Below are 26,831 nucleotides of genomic sequence, written 5' to 3' on the forward strand. Positions count from 1 at the left end.
TAACGGCTCTAGGATCCATGGTGTAAGTGTATCCTGGCACATTGTGCGTTTCCAACGGCTGTACAGGATCTGGTTGGCCCATTTCGGCGATGGCGGCGTCGGCGCCGACCGCTGCGGCGTCAATTGCGTCAATGGCGATGCTGTCTTCGCTCCGACACCAGAATCTGCTGCGTTCGCTGAAGTCTCGACTCCCGTCCAAGCAACCTCGAAGGAATTCGATGTAACGGATGGCGAGCTGGAAGTTGAAGAATAAATGCTTGTTTAAGGATTTTCGGCAAGTACCTTATTGCGTTAGATTGACTGACTAACAACACGCACATTTTCCGTAAGATTAAATGACCCATGTGCGTTGTCTAATGCTTTATTGCGTTAAAAAAACAAGATCTTTAGAAACAGTATGATTACTTAACTATAGTCATGAAGGAAATACTTTTGTAATTGAGAATTGTATGATACATATTTTTTAATTTATATTTAATAATTAATTCCATATGTTCAATTCATTACTTAATTTTGCTCATTAAGCTATCTCTATAACATTGTGCTGATCTATGGTGAATCATATGTTCGCTATTTACCTGGAGAGTTTTCTTTTTGTGCATTTTTCTGTTGTCGGTGAGTCGGATTGGAAGTACACCTTGCAGGGATTCGAGGGCGCCGTTAAAATCCTTGAGTCTCTGACGTTCTTTACCAGCTGCTTCCTTGCGACGGCGTTTTGGCTTAGGTGCTTCCCCGCATGGTGACTGCCTTTTCTTCGAATTAAATTCATTCAACTGATTTTGAAAACACCCGTTTAAATTAGGATATTTTAGACACCCCACCAAATAAATATATGATAAACAAGTAGGTAAGTTATTTAGTGAAAGGTTGGCAAGCAACTCGTATTTCAGGATTATTTGGAAAATATCCCACTTATTTACATTTACAGTATATATTAGTAAACAAAGTTGTAATCTATAGAAGACTAATGTTAAATACTTATAAACGTACCTCGTCGTGGTTATACGTTCTATGGCTTTCACTGGCGATTTTGAGAAACTCTTCCAAGTTGTAACTTTCAGGAGCATAGTGCAGAGTCGTCATGATTCTATTGCACACTTGAAACACTTTTAGACTTGCAACAACAGTAAAGCAACAGATGCGAATGATCAACTTTCGACACCCGTGTGCATTTAAAGGCAGCACTTTCCATTTTTTTTCGGCTGATGACTTGGGCAAACACGGCAACGGCGCCAGGCCCCTGCCCAGGCCGCCACGGACTCCGGCGCCGTCGCATGCAGCAAAACTAGAGAGGGCAAACGCTGCAAGCCGCTCGCTGGCCTTCCATTTCCGACTTTGGCGGCGACTTGAATCGCGTCGCCCGCTACTTGGCAAACTTCGATCGAAACACGGGAAGGCTTAGACGTGGCGTGTAGAGAGCCGGCGTCAGTCGGCCCATACCTGGATCGCGCTTTGGACGGGACGCAAGCGCTGTGGACAAACAGTCGCTTTCCGACTTAGCTTTTATTGTTTTACCGCTACAATGCCTGGATAGTGGCAAAAAATAACCGACAAATGACGTTTATACGGTTGGTTGATGAATTTATTTCGAATCAAACGTTTTTTGGTTATTTTGAGTCTTTGTTTTCCTTGTTTCAGAATTTGATAAAAACGAACGTTTGTAAAACAAAATTTCCTATATTTGAAACAAATTGCTGTCCCAAACATTTTTATTAAAGTTAGACCGGTGCAGTCTATCAGGTTTCTTAGTCCAGTGGTTCCCAACGCATGGGTCGCGACTCAAAGTTGGGTCGCCTTAATATTTTTTTGGGTCGCTTGTTTTTAGGCATAACATTTCTTGAACGAAAAGATTACAATAAAAAGGTTTAAAACATGAAGAGATCTCAAAACTGGAAATTTAAATAGAAGTCACGAAGCGTTTTATGTCGAGACATCGGAAAGCTTTCTAGCATGTTCGTAGTGCAATAACATTTAACAGTTTTCCTTTTACTTATTGTTATTATAATATTATTATTATTATTGTTATTGCTGAGTGACCTATATTTAAATTAATTATTAGGCTTGCGAAAAATGGCAAAACGATCATACAATAAAGACGGTAGTTGAAGCCGACATGCGGCTATATCCCAAAAACTCATTGACAGCAAGCGAGCACAGCTATCTCATTAGTGATTTAATAAATATATTATTTTCGAAAAAAGTTACTGCTTTTGTAGTGCAGTTTGTTTGTAACGCAATCTTGTATAGCTTTAAAAATATTACGACAATTTGCTTGGGACGCAAGATTTTACCGCACTGAATTTTTCTTATAAAATGGGTCGCCTTAAAAACGTGTTGGGAACCACTGTTTTAGAGCAACGGCTTTGGTGAACGCGAATAATTTTTATAAGCAATAACTCAACTAAAACTTGACAAAAACGCAATGTATAGCACCAACATGTTTTACGTGCAAAACTTTAATAAACCGATATTTATGAAAACTTATTAAATGAAAGCACTTCATTTGAACCCAAGTGATTTGACACTATGCCGCATGTATGATGTCACGCCGGGAAGACGCGTGACACACGAATCAAAATGTTGACATTGTAAATTAAACGTGACGGGAGACGTTCTTTGTTTGAACAGCAAGATCAGCCAAGTTAAAGGCAGTTGGTCAGATCCGCGACCAATTTCATTGTTTGCTTTCTGCAAAAGTCGCGCAGCTAAAGTAATACGCAATGAAGCACGCGACCAGTTTGGGGTGAACACGTTATCCACACCTTGGTCGCGGCAGACAATCTTGTATAAGCTTTTACGCACGTCAAATAACAAGAAGCGTTTTTGGGAAACCAAGTAAGAAAAACTGTAGATAGGTTTGGATGTGTATAAGTTTGAAAGTTTTGCAGCAGTTCGATAAGTGTAATGATAATTGAGTTGCGAGATAAAGTATCCAGTGCTTGGAAAATGTCTCTTGTTTGAGCCAAGCATCTCGGTTAGTTGAAGCTTAAAATGTTTTTATCCCGCACATTTACCTAAACAACAACGTAAAGCTATATGTAAATTTTCGAACTGAAATCTAACCAGAATCGTTGCACAAGGACAGCAACCTTTAACGCACCTCCTCTAAAAATTATACCGACGATGCATAGTCGCTCAACCGTTTTGCTAATCATGCTTTTTCTCATAATTCTTTAGGTTTAAACAAAATTACATAAAACCTAACAAAGTACACCAAACTGCACATTGTAGAATGCTTTAACTTTAAAAAGATAGGTCTACACTTTTGTTATATTTTCTTGACCTCAACTGAAAATTATTCATATAAAAAGACTGCTTTATGTGTAATCTAACTGACAAACTTTGGTGAAATCAAATTATTGAGTTCAAAAAATCCTTAACTCTCAAACCCTAACTCATCTGTATAAAACTTTATTTTTTAGTTACATTAGTAGCTTATGGCTGCAGTTATGTGTCCATCGGTCCTACATTTTTATGTGGTTACGAATTCATTTGTTATTTTTACGATGTTTAATTTATAGATCAAAGGAGATTTTCCTGAAGTTTCTAACCTCCTCTAAAACAAATTTTAAGTTGATAATTATGTTAACAACAAAACTTGCTTTTCCACCATATTAGTATTATTATACCCATAATTAAAAATATTTATAGCTGAGCATCTCTAGATTAAATACTAATTAATCAATGCATGCAATGAAAACTATTTATTTGAACTAAAGTCTGAATCACGTCAATGACGTTTGGCTTGCAGTAACACGTCAAGATTGATTCAAGTATTTCCAATACGCAAGTTGAGTCAGTATAGTTCGAATAATAATTGACTTGTTTTTCCAGGCATTGTTTTAACTCTCCGAAGAAGTAACTACAAACCAAATATTTCATAACCATTGTACCGCCTAAACCTTATATTTTACATTGGATTTTCTATAGCTGTGGTCAAAAATGTAATCCCGTCTTTTTTTCGTTGAACGAATTTGCTATCCTTATCTTTTTTCAAATCACTCATATAAGTTATACTTAACTTTCATCAATATTTAGGACTATCATTTAGAAATATGTCAAATGTTAATGTTTTCAATTGTATTAAACATAGAACAGTAAGAAAGAGCGAAAAAGAACAAATACATCAACGCCACTACAAAATGAAAACAAAACTTAACGCTTTAAAAATTAAAACTCGGTCAAAGAGCCGAAACCGCTTTCTGGACTCTCAGGTCCACTGCTGCAGGCTTTTGGCGAAGCAATAATCGCCTCTAGGTAACTAAACATCTCGTCAACTTTTGTTTGTCGGAATGGCGAATTACTGTTAAGGGACGAGTCGTCCGCCTCTAGCGTAGATCCACAAATAAAATTTAGGCCGCGAGGTGGCGACGTTGCGACGAGGTCTGTGACCGAAATTGAGTTCAAATCGTCGACGCAAACTGCGGCTTCCGCAACAGGAAAAGGATCAAATTCAATGAGTTGTTCAACCTCAATTGAAGTAATTAGGTTGAACTTGCTGTTGGCTGAAACAGATCCAGAATCGCTGGAGTCGTCACAACATGATACGGGACTTTCATTTGGAATCAAGTTTTTACAGACTTCCATCAAAGGTATTGAGCTAAGGTCGCTGCAATCCTTGCTAACATTGAGGTTGGCAGCCGAAAACGAGCCGTCGCTTTCCAACTCTGGTTTTGGCAGCGAGCGAAAGTCATAGACGACTTTACTGTCTCGAAGCGGTATTACATCAGTGCTTCTACCGCCAAAGTGGTGGACGGTCAATTTTGCAGACTGCGATTCAAGCGGTTGGTTGCATACAGGGAAATATTCTTGCTCGCGATGTGTGCTGGGAATGTAATGGTCTACAGGCGACTGGCCTTTGTCGAAATTTAGGTTACCATCGCAACGCTCGTTCTCAGCGCTTTCATTGATGCAGGGGCGAGCGTGAAAATATGTAGCATCGTATAAGGGCTTTGGGAAACTTTGCTGGAACTTCATAGTATCTTCGCGGGAATAAGCAGCACGTTGGCCAAGTGTACTGAAACAGTCGACTGGATTACCCATGTTAACGGCTCTAGGATCCATGGGGTAAGTGTATCCTGACACATTGTACGTATCCAACGGCTGTACAGGATCTGGTTGGCCTTTGTCATCGATGGCGGCGTCGGCACCGACCGCTGCGGCGTCAATTGCGTCAATAGCGATGTTGTCTTCGCTCCGACACCAGAATCTGCTGCGTTCGCTGAAGTCTCGACTCCCGTCCAAGCAACCTCGAAGAAATTCGATGTAACGGATGGCGAGCTGGAAGTTGAAGAATAAATGCTTGTTTAGGGATTTTCGGCACGTACCTCATTGCGTTAGATTGACTGACTAACAAAACGCACCTTTTTGCGTAAGATTAAAGGATCAGATGTGTTTGTCTAATGCTTTGTAGCGCAATGATTTAAAAAGCAATGTATACTTAGAAACAGGATGACCACTTAACTATAGTCAGGAAGGAAATATCTTTCTATTAGAGAATAGTAGAATACATATTTAATTTACTATAACTCTGTTTATTTTCTACTTATTAATTAAATCTACCGTGTTCACTCCTTCGCATAATTTTGTCCAATAAACTGTCTACAACATTTTTGATTGGAATCATGTGTTCGCTATTTACCTGGAGAGTTTTCTTTTTGTGGATTTTTCTGTTGTCGGTAAGTCGGATTGGAAGTACACCTTGCAGGGATTCGAGGGCGCCATTAAAATCCCTGAGTCTCTGACGTTCTTTACCAGCTGCTTCCTTGCGACGGCGTTTTGGTTTAGGTGCTTCCCCGCATGGTGACTGCCTTTTCTTCGAGTTAAATTCATTAAGATGATTCTGAAAAAATCAGTTTTTATTAGAATGTTTTAGACATACCACCAGATAGATATATGATAAACAAGTAGGTAAGTTATTCAGTGAAAGATTGGCAAGCAACTTGTTTTTCAGGATTCTTTGGAAAATATCCCACTTATTTACATTTACAGTATATTAGTAAAAAAGTTGTAATTATTAAAAAATTGTACATGCGAGTAATATAAACCTACCTCTTCGTGGTTATACGCTGTATGGCTTGTACTTGCGCTTTGAGGAAACCTTACATAGCCGTAACTTCCAGGAGCATAATGCAGAGTCGTCATGATTCTATTGCACACTTTATACACTTTTAGACTTGCAACAACGGTAAAGCAACAGATGCGAATGATCAACTTTCGACACCCCCGTGCATTTAAAGGCAGCACTTTCCATTTTTTCGGCTGAGGACTTGGGCAAACACGCCAACGGCGCCAGGCCCCTGCCCAGGCCGCCACGGACTCCGCCGCCGTCGCATGCAGTAAAGCTAGAGAGGGCAAACGCTGCAAGCCGCTCGCTGGCCTTCCATTTCCGACTTTGGCGGCGACTTGAATCGCGTCGCCCGCTACTTGGCAAACTTCGATCGAAACACGGGAAGGCTTAGACGTGGCGTGTAGAGAGTCTGCGTCAGTCGGCCCATACCTGGATCGCGCTTTGGGCGGGACGCAAGCGCGGTGGACAAACAGACGCTTTCCGATTTAGATTTCATTTTTTTACTCGACCAAGCCCTGGAAATGGGCAAAATATAACCGTTGGTTGATATATTTATTTCGAATCAAACGTTATTTGTTTTTTTAAAAGTCTTTGTTATTAGTTTTTTCACGATTTGATAAAATCGAACGTTTGTAAAACAAAATCTCCTCTGTTTGAAATATAATGTAGGCCCCTTTTTCTTATTGAAATATAAGGTTGTAGCTTTGGTGATCGTTTTAGTTCCTAACAACACTGAATATATTTTTTTAACTGACCTATACTGTGTTAATTGGGTGTTGAGAATCTTGACAGTTATTCAACTACTTTGCAAAAAACAAACATTGTATACTGAAATGATACGTTTAACATTTCACATGAGAGTTTAAACATTCCAACTTGGGAGGTTAGACTTCCGAACAAACATAATGCTAAGTAAAGCAAAATATTGGATGAATTTTAAACCGCATTTGTGATGTCACGCAGGGACACGCGTGGCACACGAATCAAAATGTTGACAATACAAAATAAACGTGACGGGAGGCGTTCTTTGTTTGCACAGCAAGGTAAGCCAAGTTGAAGGCAGTGGTCAGATCCGCGACCAATTTCATTGTTTGCTTTCTGCAAATGTCGCGCTGCGAAAGCAACTATATACGCAATAAACCACGCGACCAAGTTCGGGGTGAACACGCTTTCCACACATTGGTCGCGGCAGACAATATTGCATAAGCTTTCACGCAAGTCAGATTACAAAAAGCGTTTGCATAATTGCCAGTGAGAAGTTAGACTAAAACTTTGTAGAAATGAAAGAAGAGTGACCAAACACATCTACAACCATCCCAGATGCACATGCCTACACTAAATTAGAAAAAAAGCTTAACGTGACTATATCTTATTTTACGTTAGTCCATTAATCAGGCACCACTACTGGCCACGTTTGGCAGACAACATTTTAAAGTGTGGGATAAATTGCTGCCAAAAACATGTATAATTAAAGTGAATGGAAGTTTAAATTAAAACAAATTTGTCGGTATCAATTGAATAGAGTGTTTTTCACACCCAAAGGTTTGAAAATGTATACAGAACAAATTAGCAACAACAAAGACCATAAACTAACAGTTTGGTCATGAAATCATTCGGATAAATTTCACGTATAGTGGTTTTAACACGACTATGGAAAGCTGGACTAAACGCACAATCAAATGCACTTCTTCCCAACAAACGTTTGTCACTTCGCGACCTACAATCTTCTTGCGTATTACAATCCCTGGACGCAGCAGAAGGACAAACAATCGGTCACATTTAATCACCCGTGTAGGTGGTGTTCGATTGCTTTGCTGGTATGCGCCGATTACAATAAGCAGTGAAACCCGACGCGCTCGTATCCAACGCTATATTGTTGTCATGTCGGAGCGACGATGGCCACTAGGGTAATTAACCTTTTCAAACGGCGTTAGCTAAGCCCCGTATTACCTGTAATGTTGCTCGGATTGTGGTAGTGTATTGTTTGTATGAGCATGAACATACGGTTCTAAGTACAAATATTCGTTATTTTGAGAGCTTAAAATGAAGGGCTACCCGCCGGACGAAATATAAGCATAGCCATTGGTAGTCTTTCAGGCGACGAAAATATTGCAATGTGTGTAGACAAGTTACCAAGTAAGAGAGTAATAGGGGACTATTTAAGGGTATAAAAATAAAACTACTGTTTTCCTCAGAAAGTTGCGTTTGCGCTATTGGATAATAGGTCTTATATATAACTTCTTAGGTCAGCGTGCAATTTGCACAAGCATGTTGCAATTCGCACAAGCATGTTCATCATTTATTCATATCAATTATACCCAATTTATGCAATTATTATACAACAGGTGTTGTGCCAATAACGCCGACTCCAATCTCTTTTAAAGAGCTTAGCATTGCATTTAAAGCTTTGCAGGTGAAATAGCAACACTGGAGAATACAGGGTATAGGTTTCTTACATGGTGACTACTGCGTAAAGTCAGGATGGGCAGTGCACCGAGCAAAGTGCCCAGATCTCGCAGTGGCCTTTCCTTTGTCTCCACTTCGTCCGTTTCTTCGCTCACAACGTGCGCCTCCGATAATGAAGATGAACCTTCAGGTGGGGGACAATAAATCAGTTGCAAAACTTGTGGTGGGCACATCTAACTAAATTTTACAAAAAATATTTAATAAATTAAAGTCAAGTCATATGTCCGAAAACCCGAAGTGAAGTCAAGGTTTATATAACAGTGAGTTGAGTACACATATAAGTCAAGTTATTGACTTAAGTTAAAAACACACTACAAATAACCATCTTCTCCACTTACAAGCATATTCAACTCTAATGTTTTTCCTGAATTAACACGAAATCGTTTCATGCCTATAGGCCACGAAAGCGCCGAAAACTTCATATTCGATGACGTCACCACGAAATCGTTCTGCGTGAAGTGGTCGCCACCGAAGCGTGTCGACATTGCGTCATATCAAGTCAGGATATTTCCACCAGACAAAATAAAGTCGCGCACCTTGGTGAGTTTTGAATAGTTTATTTCCCATTAATTAGCGGTTTAACATGTAGCCTACCCAGTCTGTAACATTCAACTAGAAGTGCAATAGTCACTTATGGCCAGTGTTGTAAAACGACAAAACAGTGACTATGGCATCGAATATTTGTAACGAAGTTTAAACGTCAGCTGCGGGGGCGAGGTCAAATTTACCGAAAAAATCCAAGCAACCCATTCTTACTTTTGATTGCTAGCACAGTGGTATCAACCTTTTTTCTTTCGTGGCCCATTTTCGTCGCACAAAAATCTGTTGCTCAATAATTTTTTATAAAAAAAAATATAAAAAGGGTTTAGAGCAAAAAACAGCAGAACATATTTTAAAACAGATTATTTATTCAACCGTTTACAGTACAGTTGCACTGCGCTGAGCTGGGCGTTAAATTGTTTTCACTACGGCTGGACTGAGCTGCGCTGGGCGCAAAAATCGCTCCAAAACGTAACGTTTTTCTATAGCTGTACTGGGCTTGAGTTTAGCAAAGCGTTAAAATTGCTCTAAAGCGTATTTTTCCAGCTGCACAGGGCTTGAGCTGAGCAAAGCGTAAAACGCTCGTCACAATAGAATTTAAATGCAAATTACGCTTTGCTCAGCTCAGTGCAGCTCTAGTGTAAACGGGCCTTTAGTGAGATACTTGCTGCTGAACAATAAATTTACATTTCATTTACATTCCTTCTTAATTCGTCTCCAAAAATTAGGTATAGTGACACAAATGAAACCTAAAAATTTATAAATCTATTTTTTTCAAATAGGTCTGTGGCCCTACTTAAAATGTTTGGTGGACCATGGTCCACTGGTTGAAAACCCCTGTGCTAGAAGATAGGGATATATGTTACCGGGTCGGATCGACTCCCGTCCATTTGAGAACATATTTTTGACCAAAGAAAAATTTTTATTTGCAGTTGCGAGCGTTGCCAGCACCCGAGTACACATTCTGTCGTCTGCATTCGGGAACCTCATACAGCGTCGCCGTCATCGCCACCAAATTAAACGGGGAAAGGGTGCCTTGCTCGACGGCACACGTTGCAACACGTAAGACATGAAACCGACGTTGGCAAAATCTGGAAAAGCCTTTTTATTTTACTTGGTTGAAATTAATTTCATCGAATGAACTGTATAAGCTTTGCGCCCCACTTCACTTTTTAAATGATCGCCTCGGTTTAGAAAATTTTAGTACTGCTTGCATTGTAAAGGCAGCCATACTCGCAGCATTCCCGGGTAAAATAAATTTTATTAATAAAAAGTGTTAAAAAATACAAATGCAAAATTAACTTGTACAATGTAGATTCAGTAAAAACTCGTACTAGGTTACTGCAGTGCACTTATAATATAAAACTCTTTTATCAAAGTAAACTTTAGGACTTAGCGCAATTAGTGTCAAACAAATATATTCGTCCGTTAACCTTTAAGTTCGACATTTTAACATAGCAAAAATTAATCCATTTTTTCTCGCTGTTTCGGTAGTTCCCCGCCCTCCACGCAACATTGAGTTTCCCTCGCAAGCGACCAGCAGCGCTGTGGAAGTAACTTGGCGCCATTCCAAGGGCAAGCGAGACTGCTACGAGGCTAGCATCGAACCCACCGAAGGCGTGACGTCACCTTGCAACGTCACGAACCTGACGTCACCAGGTCACGTGTTCAGCGGGCTGGTGCCGGGCGTCAGGTACACGGTTTCGGTTTTCGCGGTGGCGAACAGAGTGAGGAGCGAAGCCTTGGTTGGCGAGTTTACAACAGGTAAGTGCCTTTTCTTTGTTTCTTTTTGGTTTATCGGCTGTTTATTAATTCGAAAGTCAGGGAAAAAAATATTTTTCTCCCTGGACACAACTTTTAGGTTGGTGCCTTTACTTTCGTTCGTTTTTACTTTTTCTGTTTTCAAATTTTGGGATTATGACAAAAACAACTTTCTCCCTGAAAACAGTTGGAAAATGTTTGGTGATTTCGTTTTTTTTTTTGTGGTGGAAATGTAAACCGATGAAAATTTGACTCTCTTACAACTGTCGTTTTTATGAATTAGACATTTTTAACCTAGCCTATACAGAAAGTTTGTAAATTAAGTTTCGTGAAATGACAAAGCAAAGTTTTCTTTCGTAAAACACAGTTACGTGATATGAATATTACAAACAAATGCCAACAGGCAAGTCATGCATTTTTCAGGTGGTTAAACTTTAATTCCTAAAAGTCCGATAATGTTTTTCATCATATCTATGATGCATAAAACACTATATTAGTGTAAATATTTTTATTTCGTTTTTTTTTATCTGTTTTCAGGCCCGCGTCACGTTTGTGACCTCATATTTGCTGACGTTTTAAAAAAATACCGACAATAACGCAATTTATTTTAGGGGCCATTATTGGTACTTTATATCGGCACAATAAACTATGCTACCCTTAAAAAAGTTATGCGACGTACGGATATCATAGAAAACACAAGCTTGTTAGTCGTTATATTTATTTCATGACGTTGGATTTTAAATTTTTATCTTCAGCATGCCAAATGGTCGTATCGCATTTGATATTATCAATGGCAAAAACGTAATTTGAAGGTTTTGGATGTAACAAAACATCCCATTCAGTGAAACAAAATAAGTTTTATTTCGTTTTTTATCTGTTTAAAGGCCCGCGTCACGTTTGTGACCTCATATTTGCTGAAGTCACCCAACACGAGTTAACGGTCCAATGGAAGGCTCCAGAAGGAAAAGTGGAGGGTTATAACTTGAAACTCACGCAAACCGATCACAAATCAAGTAAACTGAAATGATGCTTAACATAAAAAAAGTTATTGTAAAAATGAAAATGAAAATGATAATTATGAGGTTGCTCGACCGTACAAAAAATATTTTCAATGTTATGGTTATCTGGCTATTTGCGTAACAATATTGTAAAAATTAAAATTAAAATGATAATAAAGAGGTTAAACGACCGTATAAAAAATATTATCAACGATATGGTTAAAAAAAAAAAAAAAAAAAATCTTGTCATCATTGGTTTCTGTAATATACTTTTTTTGGTAGTGGATCGCGGTGATGCTTAAAAGTGATATTATTGTTTGGCATATTTACGTTACACCTATTCAATTTTACGTTGCCTTTTTTGATAGTCATTCTATGTTATTATTTGCCCAAATACTATTTTCATAACAAACTCAGACCAATTTATTTTTAATTTGTCTTGAATGTAACATGTTTCATACATTTCACGTAGACGAACCTGTTCAGATCAATAAACTGACCAATCTCAGCTACACCTTCAACGGGTTGGTGCCCGGTCGTTTGTACGACTGCACCGTCACCAGTGTGACCCTCGACACACAAAGCAAACCTCGGACTTACACGTGTTGTACAAGTAAGTGGACCTATATGTTTACTACTAAAAATAATTCCTGTTTGTGCATTCGCGTATAGCTTGTCAGTCTGCTGTCTAAAGGTTACATTTGTACAGTCTGCGAAATTATATTAATTTAAGGGTAAACCCAGGCATATATGTGCTGCACAAGAGCGTATAGATCTTTATAAACTTCCACGGGTGGATCTAAACTTTAACTTCTAAAAATAAAGCACATTAGGTACGTTGACGCAGCCCTGAATTATGTCGCATTTTATTTACAGGACTCGATTTACAAGAAAAATAAAAAATGCTCAAGATCTAGTTTTGCCGTAATTAAAAAAAAAAGTCCATGATAATCGAAGAAACTGTTGACGCAGTGAATTTAGAAAACAACAACTTACTAATAAAAATTTTCTGTACAATCTAGTCCCATCTCAGGCCAGTGACGTCACAGCTCGCGAAATCGGGCCCGAGGAAGCCCTGGTCACGTGGTCACCCGCTACCGGTGACGTCGACGACTATGACCTCTTCTTGACCCCAAAGGAGGGAGCGTCATGTAATACAAATCCTAGCGGCGTCAAGGGCACGAAATATCACTTTAAAGGTAAGACCAAATAACCGTTTTTCAAATTATTATTTGAAGTAGCTTACATTCTACAAACTAGATGAATCATGTGACACAACCGTGATGTGCGAAAGCTTGTCGAGAATTCAATACAATTATCTTTATATAGTGCCACCTGATTTCTCTTTTTATAATTAGACAAATACGGCCATTTACAAAGATTCTACAACCTGTTTAACTTTTGATTTGTCATCATATAGGCCTGGTGCCCGGAACAACGTACAAACTCGGGATTGTCTCAAATTCAAAGGATAAAAGCAGCAAGAGGGTTGTCGCGACCTTTATAACTGGCAAGTTGTGATATAAAACTAAGGATAAGCTATGCTGTTTAACGAAGAATTACCCTGCTCAACAAAAAAAAAGTATTTTGAGGTCTCAACAAACTTAAATTATGTAATCTTCTTGTAATTAATTGAGCAAACAATTATGGAGTATTTGAGTCAAAGGCACCCTGTCTTGTTTGGCCTAATAAGTGCAAAGTTAGGGCGGGGAGGAAATAGAAAAAGACCACTACAATGCTTTAAATGAGCTTTTCGATTTAGATAAAAATTCAGTCAAGATTTGATTAGAGGTTTAACTATTCATCAAAACATTTTCAACAGAACCCGGTTTGTCAGGCGATTTGGATTTCGTGAAAGAAGGAAGTTCAAGGCAAAAACAAATGGTGAAATGGCGCCCTTCAAAGGGAAGAGCAGACTCGTACATTGTTTACGCCAGGTAACAGTATTTATAACGTAGAATTTGTTCTAGAAGTCAGTATACTAGAATAAACTCTTATATATTTTACCTTTTAATTAAGTCCAAAGAGTGAAACCTTATGTCATACACCACCGTGAATCCTTTGGACAAAGCGCCAGACACGGCAAATAAACTAGCATATTGTAAATCCAAGCCCATGACCTCGACCGTTTCAGAGCTGCCGTAATGCTTTTTGTGGTGTCACCGAGTGTTATTTAAATTGAAACTTTACAAATGTGTATATACTTCATCGCAAAGTAAGGTATAAATTTCGTATACCAATCTAATTTGTCAAAATTTATTCAGCACCCCCAATTTACTTTCCCTGTTTGTTTTTTTGCAGAAGATCGGATAAAAAGGAACCTGGATGGAAACTGGATGACGTATACTCTCCCGAGTGTTGGTTGAACGATCTCACGCCGGGTACGTCATACCAGGTCGACGTGACGTCATTGAGCGACGGAATGGAATCTTCGGCCCTGAGTGGTACCTTCGCAACTGGTGGGTAGCACATGCAACCATGCATTATGTCTTTAATATCTCTCGTTTCGCCTCCAAGATTAGAATGTAATTTGGGGGGACATTTAGGACAAATGTAATTTATATGTATATTGTTAGCAGTAGTTCTTTTTAGGCATTTACTTGCAAGAAGGTATCTAAAAAATCAAAAATATTATCTTTCTGTTAAAAAAGCTTGTTCTATAGAATGTTGTTATAGAACTAAATGTACTTTTGGAAATGATTTGCTTTTGGAAAATAAGGAGGTACCATACGTCAAATATCGACATGCCCGCATCAATGAAACAGATCTGGTTTGAAATTTATGTTTATAGTTTATCTGAAAGTGTTTTGACTGTTTGTTTTAGAGCCCAACCCTGTATCAACCTTAAGCTTCCCACACGAGGGATGCGCTTGGGACAAAGTGCAGTGCGCCTGGGATAAGGCGGAAGGAGGTGTAGAGAGTTACAAGCTTACAGTCAAGCTTGATGGTAAGCCTGTTTGTTGTTCACAATGGGCGTATGTATATGTTTGTATATAACATACTTTCTATAGCAGGAGTTCTCAAACTTCTTCATAGGTGACCCCTAAAAAATATTTTTGTTTTGCGTGGACCAAGGTTGGCGTGAGACGTCATAAATTGACGTCATTGAACAAGTAGAACTAACAAACCTGCTGTTTTAGTTATAGAAATATGAAACTGAAATAAAGTCTAAATACACTTTAGCGTTTTTTTCTGTGTAACTTTATTTGTATGAAAAATTATCTAACTTTTTAAATAATGCAGTAGGTCTTTAACTGGGCCTTGATGAACCCCTTTAAACTAGTCCCCTTTAAACCCCACTTTGAGAACTCATGATCCATAGGCATTTGTGCGTCTTAACCGAGTGTGTTTTCTTAGTCATAAAACTCATACATTTAACGAACACCTATTTTAGGCGCAGTTGCTTTGGAAAAGCACGTCGACTCGGATTTATTGAATTACACGTTCACCGGATTAAAACCATCGACGATCTACGAGTTCGTTGTGGAAGTTTACAGCAATTCGTTGCTGAGCACTTCTGTCACGGGAAAGCACAAAACTGGTGAGTAAAAAGCTTTACAAAAATGTCGCGACATATTTCAAACAATATCAAGGCTGATGGTAGCCCTTGAAACGAAAACTAAACCGAAAGTGATATATATGTTCATATAGTTACTACACCAATTGTATATTTGTGTGTTGCGTTCCCGTCTATACCAGTTCTCGTTTGTTAATTTTTGCAGGAATATGTAGAATGCTAGGTCAAAACCCTTAGACTTAAAGATGTAGAAGATTTTTATTTCCAAGCATACTATACTTTGCTCTATAATCAAAATGTAATAGATTACAAAACGGCAAAGGCACGACATTTTCTAAATTTATAGTGCACACTGTGTTCCTTGTGTGTTCGCTCCTTACCATAACCTCTTCCCGTTCGCGCGTTTTTTGACAAACGAAAAAACACACCTAAAGTCAGACATTAAAACCATTCACCGAACCGATTGCAAAGGTCCCTGCGCGATCTCGAACCTTCGATTGGAGCAGAAAGGCAAGAGGGAGCTCGCAGCTGAGTGGGTAGCTTCGGACGGTGGAGCGGACGACTACATGCTCACCATAGATTCACTGGGCGACGCGGAGCCTAAACTTTCGACCACGTGTGAGGAAACCAGCACTAAACACAGCTTCAGGGATCTAACACCGGGCACGCAGTACAGGGTAGGGGTCACTCCAAGGTCGAGGAAGATATGCGGGCCGACAGCCGACGCCGAGGCGTACACCAGTAAGTGCTGTTTTTCGAATAGTGCTGGACATTACCCAGGCCAATCTTTCATTTCTCGCTGTTTGAACAATTAAACTAATTTGAGCCTAATCCGTTATATGTATGCGAGTATGCCATTCATCAATAGTAAAAGAAGGCAAAAGGCTTACAACTAAAATTTAGCTATTAATAGGGTTTACCCAGAGATGTTCATTGGGGTATTACGTAGTCAGTTTCGTATAGGCTTTTTAGCTATACGCTGAATTAACACTTTTATATACAGATTGTGTTCTTTTTTAGGATTATCAAGTGAAAATACTACATCGGCTAAATGTAATAAACACTAGTAATGGCTTAACAATATATAAACAGGTCACTTATTCAACAATAATCCATCCAAACTAGTCGTGCGGATTTTGTTTTAACGGATCTTATTCCTCGCAGAGCCTGGTGACGTCACGAACGTCCACATCCCGCAAGCTTCCGTCAGCAAGGACACGATCGTACTCAACTGGTCCGGAGTGGAGGGTAACTGCAGGTCGATGGACATCACGCTCACTCGCATCCAGAAGATCGATGAGGATCAGCTCTCGGCGGCCGCCGTTATCATCAAGGAGGAGTACATCGAAAGATGCGAGAGCGGACTTAATGAGCGAATATACGATGGTTTAGACGAAGCCACCATCTACGGATTCCGACTCAGGTCTAATGGGGAGGCCGGGGTGGGAGATGATGTTGTTGTAACCCAAGCGACTCTCTCAACCAAGCCAGAACCGCCTCCCGTTGAAGATGCGAAGCCTCCATCTCCGATTACATTACCCAAGGAAAAAACGCCTTCCCCTGAACCTGAGCTCTTAGTTAACGAAAGTCCGGAGCCAGTTGTTAAGCTACCTGAATTTCACGATAAGCCTCCATCACCAATCCTACAACCCAAGGCAAAAACGCCATCGCCAGAACCCGAAACTCAAGCTCGTGATAGCCCGGAGCCAGTTATTCAACCACCTGAAGTCCGTGAGAAAACGCCATCTCCCATTCCAGAACCAAAGGCAAAGACGCCATCACCAGAGCCTGAAATTCAAGCTCGCGAAAGCCCAGAGCCAGTTATGAATCCACCTAAAGTCGACGAGAAACCTCCTTCTCCAATTCCAGAGGAAAAAATACCAACACCCGAGCCTGAACCCCCAGCTCGCATAAGCCCAGAGCCAGATACTCATCTCCCAGAAGCCAATGATAAACCTCCAACTCCCATTCCATTGCACGAAGAAAAACCACCATCTCCAGTTCCCGAACCCACGAAAAGTCCTTCTCCTACCCTAGAGCCCGAAAGAAAAACTCCATCTCCAGTCGTCCCAGTAAAACCACCATCACCATTTGAACAACCACGAGAGAAAACTCCGTCTCCACAGGAAATCAGACCGGTTTTGGTCTTAAACGGGGGTAACCTAGAATCTCATGAAGGGGAAACTACGAAAGTATCCGAAGCCCCTTCGAGTCCTCAGCCTAGTACCAGGCCAAGCTCCAGTCCGAAGCTAATAGATTCATCAAACGTCAATCCAAGCCCCAATCTAAGCCCTAAACCTAGTCCCAAACTAAGATCTAGTCCCAGTCCTAAGCCTATTGAAATCTTGACATCTCAACCCAGTCCGAAGCCAAGTCCCAAATCAAGTCCTAAAAGTCCCACATTAAGTCCCAATGCAAGTCCCAAATTAGGTTCAAAGCCCAGTCCTAAATTGAGCCCCAAACCCAGCCCAAAACCTAGTCCGAGACCTAGTCCCAAACCTAGCCCTAGACTGGGTAACCAGCACTCAGTGACATTCGCGGACTCAACAAAGAAGGATTCTGGCGAGTCGGGTAAAAGCTCAATGCCTCTTCTTGCTGAGCTTACGTCGACATAGATATGTTAACATTCGATCCTGTGGAAATTGAAAAATGTCTCAGACAAAAGTGCCTGAAGAAACTGTAGTTGTCTTCGTGTAAGTTTGTTTGTCAAACCTTGCCCCAGGCGATAGGTTGTGCCTTCCAGTTTGACCAATTTTGCAATACCTTTTTGACAAATTTTTTTTGGGCAAAATGTGGTCTTTTCAAGATTTGTTGGTGATGTTTAGTTTACAAGTTAGTATTATCGGCACTTTCTTCTTTATTATTTGTGGATTATTTTTGTAAACTGCAAACTTACACCGATCAAAAATGGAGAAATGTGTTCCTGCCAGAATGTGATTTATTTTATGACAATATTTTGCTGAAACCATTTGGCCGAACAGCCTTAGAGAAGCAGTTTAAATCCAATTTCACATGTCTACATAATTTTGACATATCGTTGTATGACATACCACCTAATCAAGTCAATTTTACCAACTGACCCGGGTGTACAAATGTTTTAACTTACTAAGTATAAGAAAAGAATCAAAGACCGCCGTTGATATTTTTTGTTTTTGTATTTCTTCATACGGGATTTACTTTACTGTTTAATATATTGTTTTATTCGTTACACAAAGTGTGCGCAAATTTTCGGCCTACTATTTTTAGGTTAAAGGTATATATATAACGAGTTATTACGTCGTTTAGGAATTTTGCAAAGAAATCATAATTATTATGCTAATATATGCGAAAAGGCTAGTAAGTCTAAATAAGGAAGAACATATATATCCCGAAAACAAACCTGTCAAAAACGAATGACTGTTTATTGCGAAGAAACATATCGCCAAAAGATGGCGAGTGTTTGTTGAAAAAACCAAGACGGTAAATAAAAGAGAAAAAAGGGTTGATTGAACTTTTGTCGCAATCATTGCGTAACCGTAATACTAGCCTACTATCAGGCCATAAAAGATATGTCATCTGCCAGCATTTTATGCTCCAATAAGCAAAACGATAAGCAGTTGGGATGCACAGATCTGTAATGTAGCGCTTGAATATGAATAACAAAAAGCGATCGAGTAAATCAAAATGATCTTGAGAAAGTCGTTTCAATATGTACTTGTATCATTATCAATTAAATAGCATTATAATAGCGAAAGAGTGCCTATAACCTGGCACCGATTAAATCGGCTTGTATAGCTACGTATTTGTCAACAACTAAAAAAGCTGTTGCATGTCAGTGCTGATTTACTTATGGTACAGTCAACCCCGAAATTATTCCCACTCCTATAGGCGCCGATATTGTGATATACGGAAAGTTATAGCCTGTTTTGGTAATAACAACTTCCCATCTTCTCACTGTTGTATATTTAGGTTATAGAGGCAACAAAAATCTAACATCCCCAATAGTGCCGGATTAACCATTAGGCTACTAAGGCTATAGCTTTAGGCCCTAGAAAAGTTCGGCCCTCAATTTTGTTTAAGGTTATATTTTTTTTGAAGGCTGATAGACATACCGATCCGTATTTCTATTGCTTTTTGTAGTTTGGTTTGCAAAATAGGCTTTCACTCTAGTAAACAGCCTTAGGCCTACAATTAGGCCTACGAAGAATAACGAAAACAGTTAAAATACAAGCCCACCACTAAACCCCGCCGCTACTCATTACAAGTGCGCTCCAATTCCAGGCCTTCGCATGTAGCGCACCTGACCTTGCAGCACCAGTCGAAGGCACAGCGACAGGGGCTGGTCCTCTGCACCAGCTTGGTACCGTAGCCACGACCGCAGCACAAACGCTGACAGGCGTCTTCGGACACATCTGCGCACCGCCGGCCCCGGGTTCCAAGGATTCCGAGGCGCGTGCTCCGGTGACATAGGTTAGGAGGCTTCCGGGCGTAGGCCAGCTTACGCTTGCTGATCTTGCGCGGGCGCCGCGACCCTAAAGTGTGCAGGAATTCTTATGTGGGTCTGAGTGCGAATTTCAGAGAGTTTTCGTGCGTTGCAACAGTTATGTGATATATTAGGTTTAAATAGGATGAGCTATCGAAGCACGGAAAGTTTGTCTGTTAGTCACCTTACTACCCGCCCTTCCATTAGAACAAATCAGTGTTGTAAACGAATCATTTTGAAATGACTTAAGCTAAGTCAAGTCATTTTGTTCGAAGGACTTAAGTCAAGTCAAGTCATTTAAAAACAATGACTTGAGGGTACTAAGTCAAGTAAATGATTTAAGTCATTACAACACTGGCACAAATGTGTCTAACAACTAAGGTTCATAAATTTTACCATGACTAAAGTCTTTAACCAATCATGAAACGTGTCAAACTATTAGAATACTTTCGAGTTTTACTGTACATGATAAATAAACTAGACCTTACTCGACTATTAAAAGTAAGGGTACTGCATGCATAGGTTTTTACTCGCAAAAATGTAAGCGCCAGTTTGGAAAGTCAACTAGAAAAACAATGCTGTTGGTCAATAAAAGAAAAAGATATGAATTGCTATTCTAGCCGTTTACCTTGTACGAGTATTGTAAAAAACAACCTGGGTTTTGGTCAAAGCAGCACGCACACCTGTGATGGTCACTAATAATATGGTGGTTATGTAGCCTCATCTGACCGCTATCCTTGAGCTTATTTTTATGAATATTGTCTGGCTTGCACTTGTCGAGTTTATACTTACCAGAGAATAAATGCTGAGACGACTTCCGCTTTTTCTGTTGTTGCTTCGAGACGCGCTTGGCGGCGAAGTAAGCATTCTTGATCTGCTTGACCACCACCCTGAGGTCGGCCTGCCTCCGCCAACACGTCCTGGTTGCACAGGACGCCGTTAAACCGTGGCACTTGCAGAGAAGCACCACTGATTTCTCGTAAATCTGCAACGCAAGCCGGTTCACATCAAGAATAACAACAGTGAAACACTTTTGGCCAAATGAATTCATTAACTTGAGAAATGATCAAAAAAATCCAAAACTTTATTTTAGTTTAGGGCTAATATAGCAAAAAAAGTCAAGAATGTTTCACCAACCGTTTAGTTTTTACTTGAATCATCATCAGTTAAACGAAAAAAACACAATAAGATCTATAAATCGACCATATCTATAAGGAGGAATTATTTATAATATAGTAGCATTAAGACCATCGACATAAGAAAACCAGATACGCAGTAATATCTACAACGAAATATTATGGAAAATCGTCTGAGTAAGACCTAAACCTGTCGTGATAAATCCCTTAAAACGAGCCCTGTTTTACCGAACTGTTTGCCCTCGTTTAGGTTTAGGGATGGGAAATCGCCACGGTAAGACGACAATTTGAGATAGATTGAACTAAACCGATTTCGATTTTATACCAAATATTAGGTATTAGTTCTATTTTGGTCTTTATTCCGACGATCAGTGGCGTAGCCAGCCGAAAAAAGAGGGCCGAAGTTTGAACTTTTTTGTTTAACTTTTACCATTGTATTAACTGCCGTAACGAACACAAATAACAATGCTAGCAAACCGTTTCGAGCGAGCAGCAACTGGCTAAGTGTTAACGCAATTATTAAAAAAACATTCAAAGAGCAAAAGCTGACTAGTAAAACTACATTCACAGGATTTTAAAAATAGTTTGCTTCGCAAGAAGTTAAAAAAATACGTGGATAGAACTTAGATTTGCGTTATCGCATCGATTCGGTAAAAGAAAGTTATAAAATCGTGTTTAAAGATTTCAGATCAAGATTGTCGCGAATAATATTTTACAATCGATATCCCGAACGAGCCATCCTATGAGCACGTCATAATCGTAATGACGCCAACTAGAAAAGCGCCACTTTTATTGGGCCGTTGCTTTGAAGTTTGGGCAGGGGTAGACGGGTACGTAAATTGGGGCAATTACCAGACGGGCCAGATATGCCTGTGAACGAGCTTGTGACAAATCAGAGAGCTAAGGAATGGTAAACGAATGTTCTGGAAAATTCATTGCCTCGTTTAAGCACTACGGTCATACAAGCCTTTATATTTTAAAATCAGCAAATTTGCTAAACGCAATCGATTTTAAGGTGAGCCTGTATAGACATCATATTACACAAATGAATAGTAACCGATAGCACGTTCTAGATTTGCCTTACAGTGTTTTGCAGTGGCGGTACAAAAAACTTTTTTAATGATTATTTTTTTGGAACAAGTGTTGCACTTTACTTTACACCACAAAAACGCCATTACTATTTTACGATTAGACGTAGTAACTTTTCAAAGTTATGTGAAATGTTCAAAATGATATCTAATTGTGTATGAGCTTCGATATTCTTACTGTACGTCTTATTACAACTTTTAACTATTCTGCTTCAAAATTTCACGTTTAAAACTTTCGAAACCAGAAGAACATCAGCAGGAATTTGGTATCGAGCTTAGTTGGCGTGCGACAGCAGCACAAAAACCTCAACAAGAATACAGACAAACACTCGACCGGTCGTTTTCCTTTTCCGTCGTTTAAAGAGCGATCGAATCACTCAAGGGCAATTTCGAGCTGATGAACGTTACGTCGCCCGCCCAATAAACACCGTCGCGGGATTTTTTAACGCGCGCAATTTTCGGCCAATTGCGCAAAAAGCGACAATTTCGAGCAGTCGCACTCCGAGCAATAAACGTCGGCGACGGCAACCCAAACAAAAACCCTGTTGTCGGCGAGACTGTTGCCAAAAGCGAATCGGCTATTTGTCCCGGGCAATTTTGATTTGTAAACGCAAAAGTGTTACAATTCTGACGATCCGAATTGTGTAGTTTATACATATTTACTCATAAATGCCTGCGAACCAAGCGTTTTGATAGCAATAAAAACGCAATTTATAAAAGGGGATTTCGAAACGAAACATTTACGCGCAATTTCTCACATTATACTATCTGAAATTGTTATTATAACAAGTATGACTCAACCTATTACCTAAACCTTAACAGCAAAGTTGAAGTTCAGCATTCCAACAGACCACAAACTATGATTGCAGTTAGGTCATATTCAATAAAAAGAATGCGTCTCCTTTTAAAAAATAAGGCTCCAATATTGTATTTGAACAAACTACTATTTACCAACCTTCAAGCCAACGTCCGCATTGTGCAAATTGATGCGATCAGACAAGGAGAGCTTCCTTACATTCCTAGTGGCGATCCCCTTTTCGAGATGCTCCTTGCTGAAACGGACGGCAAACTCGTCGACGTGACTTAAGTTTCCCCACAACCAATCCTAAAGCAAAACTTTGTTTCTACCTCTAACAGACCGGGTGGTAATCTGTTTTAATTATGGACGTAATGTTAATTACTTGGTACACATCATTTCACATTTAAAAAAGTGAAAGCTAAAATCAAACTCCTCTTGGTTACGACAAATTCAGCTTCAAGGCAGTGGGTTCTAACATAGGTCTCTTTTTATATTTAGAAGTGGCGCATTCTATTAATTTATATTTAGGAATGGCGCATTCTATTTATAATTTCTTGGGGTGTGGTAAGCGAACCACTGCGTCCTGAAATGTTTCTTCAATTATCTTAGTTTAATCAAGTAGAAAAGAATTGCTTATTTTATACACTGAACCTGTCTATATACGTGAACCAACACCATTCGAAAACGTTATGGGTCCTAATTTGTGTCAGAGCGTACTAAAACCAAGACCGAACCCGAGTCTGACGTGCGCATGCACAGTATGACATTTAAAAACTATTAAGGCGGCAAAATGTAAGTTGTAAAAGTGTAATAGCAAATGGTGAAATATTTTTAAACCATGTAATGCGGGTGGATCAATTATGACACCAATATAAGTGGAATGCAGAAAATCCACCTTAACTTAGTTGCGTAAATGGGTAAAATACAGGCTGCAGATTCAGAGCTGGACTCGGCACTCGACAAAATCTTACATTTGTCCGGAGTCGGACTCTGGACTCGGGAGTCGGACTCGGGTGTATTTTTTTGGCCGGAGTCGGACTCGGGAGTCGGACTCGGGAGTTGGACTCGGGTTGTTTTCAACCGGCTCTGCAGCCCTGGTTTTAAGCCAAAATGAACATTTTTATTTGTATAAACACCTGCAACCGTGCCATGGTGACTATCACGCGCTTTCTAATTGACTTTGAAATGTGCGGCAGCTTTAGCTTATCCATGGGCGTTCTCCTTATGGCTGCTGTCAGGCTGGAGTTGCTGGTCATTCGTGTCTCTTCTTGCAGACAGGCCACCATGTGTCGTTTCATGCAGGAATCGCCGACGGCGTGGGCTATGGCTGCCCTTGTAACCGCGTAGTAAAACGCCGATTCCTTGGTGTCTGCGGCAAACACGATTATAGACTTATTTTTTATTTCTTCGGCCAGCATATATAGCTTTAGATGCATGGTGTTTTATATACAACAACCCACTTATAGAGGTGTGCAATTCCATAAAGAAAGAAACGCTAGCATAACGTTGTATTGTAGATATTTGTAAAGTATTCTGTAGCGGTTTATATCACCAGTTTAAGACGTAGGCTAATCTAAAAAAATAGACCAAAAGGTGGTCCATTGTAACATATTTTTAAGAACCAATAATTACGAATAAAATTCGGTTACACCTTTAAGTCCGATCGGAAGAACGCGATCGTCATATCGGCCAACAATTCTGCTGGTGTCATTTTTCTCTGGTAATGCTCGAAAGTCCCGAACCAGACTGCAGTTCCACCTGAATAATTTTTTTTAGTATAGACAGTCATTTTTAGCATTCAGCTTTCAATTGACTATAGTACTGAACGCACATTTCGTGGTAGAACACTTCCTCGCAAAGCTTGATTGCTCTTTCGTAATGCTGTACCACGGCACGAGCAGCTACTGGGTCCATGGAACAAATTCCCCGCTGTAATGCTGTCATTTCTGTATAAAATAGCAGTTCTGTAATACGTATAGATCTTTGCGAATAATGGTGAACATAAAAAGAGCCTACTGGCTTAACATAGTTTAGGGTCAAGACATTTTGAAATAATATAATCACAGAACAAAAACTTTCAATAATGAACAATTTTCCTATTAGCAAACGAAATCGCACGAATTGAAAATAATCTTTAATGTGGAAATTTAAAGCGTATCGGTTAACAAAACAGGTTAATTTTCTACAAGTATAGCATGAATTAAGAGACAACAGTCTAAACAAATATGAAATTCATTTTAGCAATGTATACAAAACCATGGTACTTGTGTCATCGGTGAGCGTTTAACCTTTAATTTTTTTTAATAAATTGTCAATTGTTAGTCCAGCGGCATTTCATAACTATCTAAGCTTCGGTAAAACACCTTAGTACAGTGATTCCCAACCTTTTTTTGGCGCGACCCTTATTCGGGTGTGGCAAAAATCTTTTTCGATGGTCGAATAGTCACCGTTTAATTTATATTAGACAAGGCCATTAGTGTAAACTATATGCTTTGGTCGCTGACTGAAAACAATACTTATTGTCATAAACACGACTGGTTTACTTGCAAGTCCCATCAACACAATTGTTAGATTGGCGGATGTTCTTGCCCCCTTCTACTGCTAAGATTTTACATATTGTTTGTTGTTTCTTGTCTTTTTTTCGTTTCCTGTCAAACTTTCGATCAACAAATCGTACATGGCAAACCCCCCTGACAACCTATTGCGATTCTCTTGGTGATCGTGACGCCCAGGTTAGGAACCATTGCCCCTAGTAGTTTCAGCTATAGACGAAATAAGATTCGCGGCTACTGTCGGGACAAATTTAGATTTCACCTTGGTCGCTGAGACACCAATCAGGAAGTTGAACTGCGATGAGCGAGGTTGGGGTGGAGGGGGGAAGGTAATCGTTGACCGAGAAGTGGGAATGCTGAAGCGGATGCTGGGAGATCATAAACCGGGGTTTTCTAGAAAAAAAAGGTTTCCAAGTATATAATATATAATAACAACCAGTTAGTCTATATATATTTTAGCAATCAAAGCAGTATTTTTAATTCTTTTCAGTTTCAATTTTTAGCATCGAGTGACGACATTTCTAATTGATTTTTCTACCTCTCTTTTTGAGTTCAATAATTGCACAATGAAGGACTCTACTAAATAATATTATTAAAAACGACTTTATAAATCTAATAAATTTGAGTTTTAAATTTACTAACCAGCTATGAAAAAAACATTTTTTTAGAAAATCAATTTTGTAAACCATCTTCCAATAAAACTGCTTCATTTACTCACACAAGCGCAGAATCAGTTTCCACCCTGAGCGCCCAGTGGCTGTCAATCAAAAGAATAAATACCAGCAACACATTTCGACAGAAATCGATAGTTCCTCGGCAGGCAGCAAGCATTTCAGTGATATTTCAACTTCCGATTTCCTATACCAAATCGCTCTCAAACACAATAACGAACTCCCTTGCACCTTTACGATCCATTTATGCTCTCTGCAATTCTTAAGAAGTGAGTGCTTCGCTATTCGTGCAAACTTTAGAAACTATCACATATAGTTTGGCTAAACTGCCGCAGGTAGAACCGCCTTTTTCTGCGCCAAATTTCAGCTGAACGCCATTATATCACGATATAGCGCAGTCTGGCTGTTCCAAGATTTTTAGCCTTGACGTAACGGATTACGTATTATTGTGACGTCTCGAAACCACTCACTTTGCTTGATCAAACGTGATCAGACTCTCAATGCCAATACGGTAGTAATTGTAGCTAAATAATGCAAAGACATATATTATATGCCTCAATAGCGAGTAAAAAACAAAAGGTATAAAATGATTGTTTTAGACAGGATAAAACGAGGTCGACTTTCTAATTATTATTTTTAATTATAGCATTTTGTGTATCGTTCTTCTTGCCAGTATTAATAAATGCCAGTTTCAGAGCAGTTGCAGTATTCTACGTTTTTCAAATCAAGTCTGTCTTGATCTTTCTAAAAATGTACAAGAATTCACCATGA

General features: G+C 39.4%; 2 protein-coding genes across 2 annotated transcripts; one reads left to right on the forward strand and one right to left on the reverse strand.

The window, feature by feature from the left end:
- Nucleotides 1–8,488: 8,488 nt before the first annotated feature.
- Nucleotides 8,489–18,509, forward strand: LOC146163517 (receptor-type tyrosine-protein phosphatase beta-like). Its single transcript, XM_083382149.1, has 14 exons — nucleotides 8,489–8,666; nucleotides 8,934–9,076; nucleotides 10,009–10,138; nucleotides 10,571–10,840; nucleotides 11,722–11,850; nucleotides 12,308–12,448; nucleotides 12,858–13,034; nucleotides 13,256–13,345; nucleotides 13,658–13,772; nucleotides 14,137–14,294; nucleotides 14,660–14,782; nucleotides 15,230–15,376; nucleotides 15,824–16,093; nucleotides 16,517–18,509. Exons 1-14 carry the CDS (start codon nucleotides 8,552–8,554, stop codon nucleotides 17,965–17,967), a joined length of 3,459 nt encoding a protein of 1,152 aa, XP_083238275.1. The 5' UTR covers nucleotides 8,489–8,551; the 3' UTR covers nucleotides 17,968–18,509.
- Nucleotides 18,510–21,739: 3,230 nt separating this feature from the next.
- LOC146163518 (protein Wnt-10a-like) lies at nucleotides 21,740–26,304 on the reverse strand. Its single transcript, XM_083380531.1, has 7 exons — nucleotides 26,254–26,304; nucleotides 25,652–25,757; nucleotides 24,669–24,783; nucleotides 24,489–24,595; nucleotides 23,974–24,206; nucleotides 22,994–23,143; nucleotides 21,740–21,850 (listed from the first exon to the last, which is right to left on the reverse strand). Exons 1-7 carry the CDS (start codon nucleotides 26,302–26,304, stop codon nucleotides 21,740–21,742), a joined length of 873 nt encoding a protein of 290 aa, XP_083236657.1.
- Nucleotides 26,305–26,831: the final 527 nt, after the last annotated feature.

This window comes from Ascidiella aspersa, chromosome 2 (assembly GCF_963924565.1).
Source record: "Ascidiella aspersa chromosome 2, kaAscAspe10.2, whole genome shotgun sequence".
NCBI lineage: Eukaryota > Metazoa > Chordata > Ascidiacea > Phlebobranchia > Ascidiidae > Ascidiella > Ascidiella aspersa.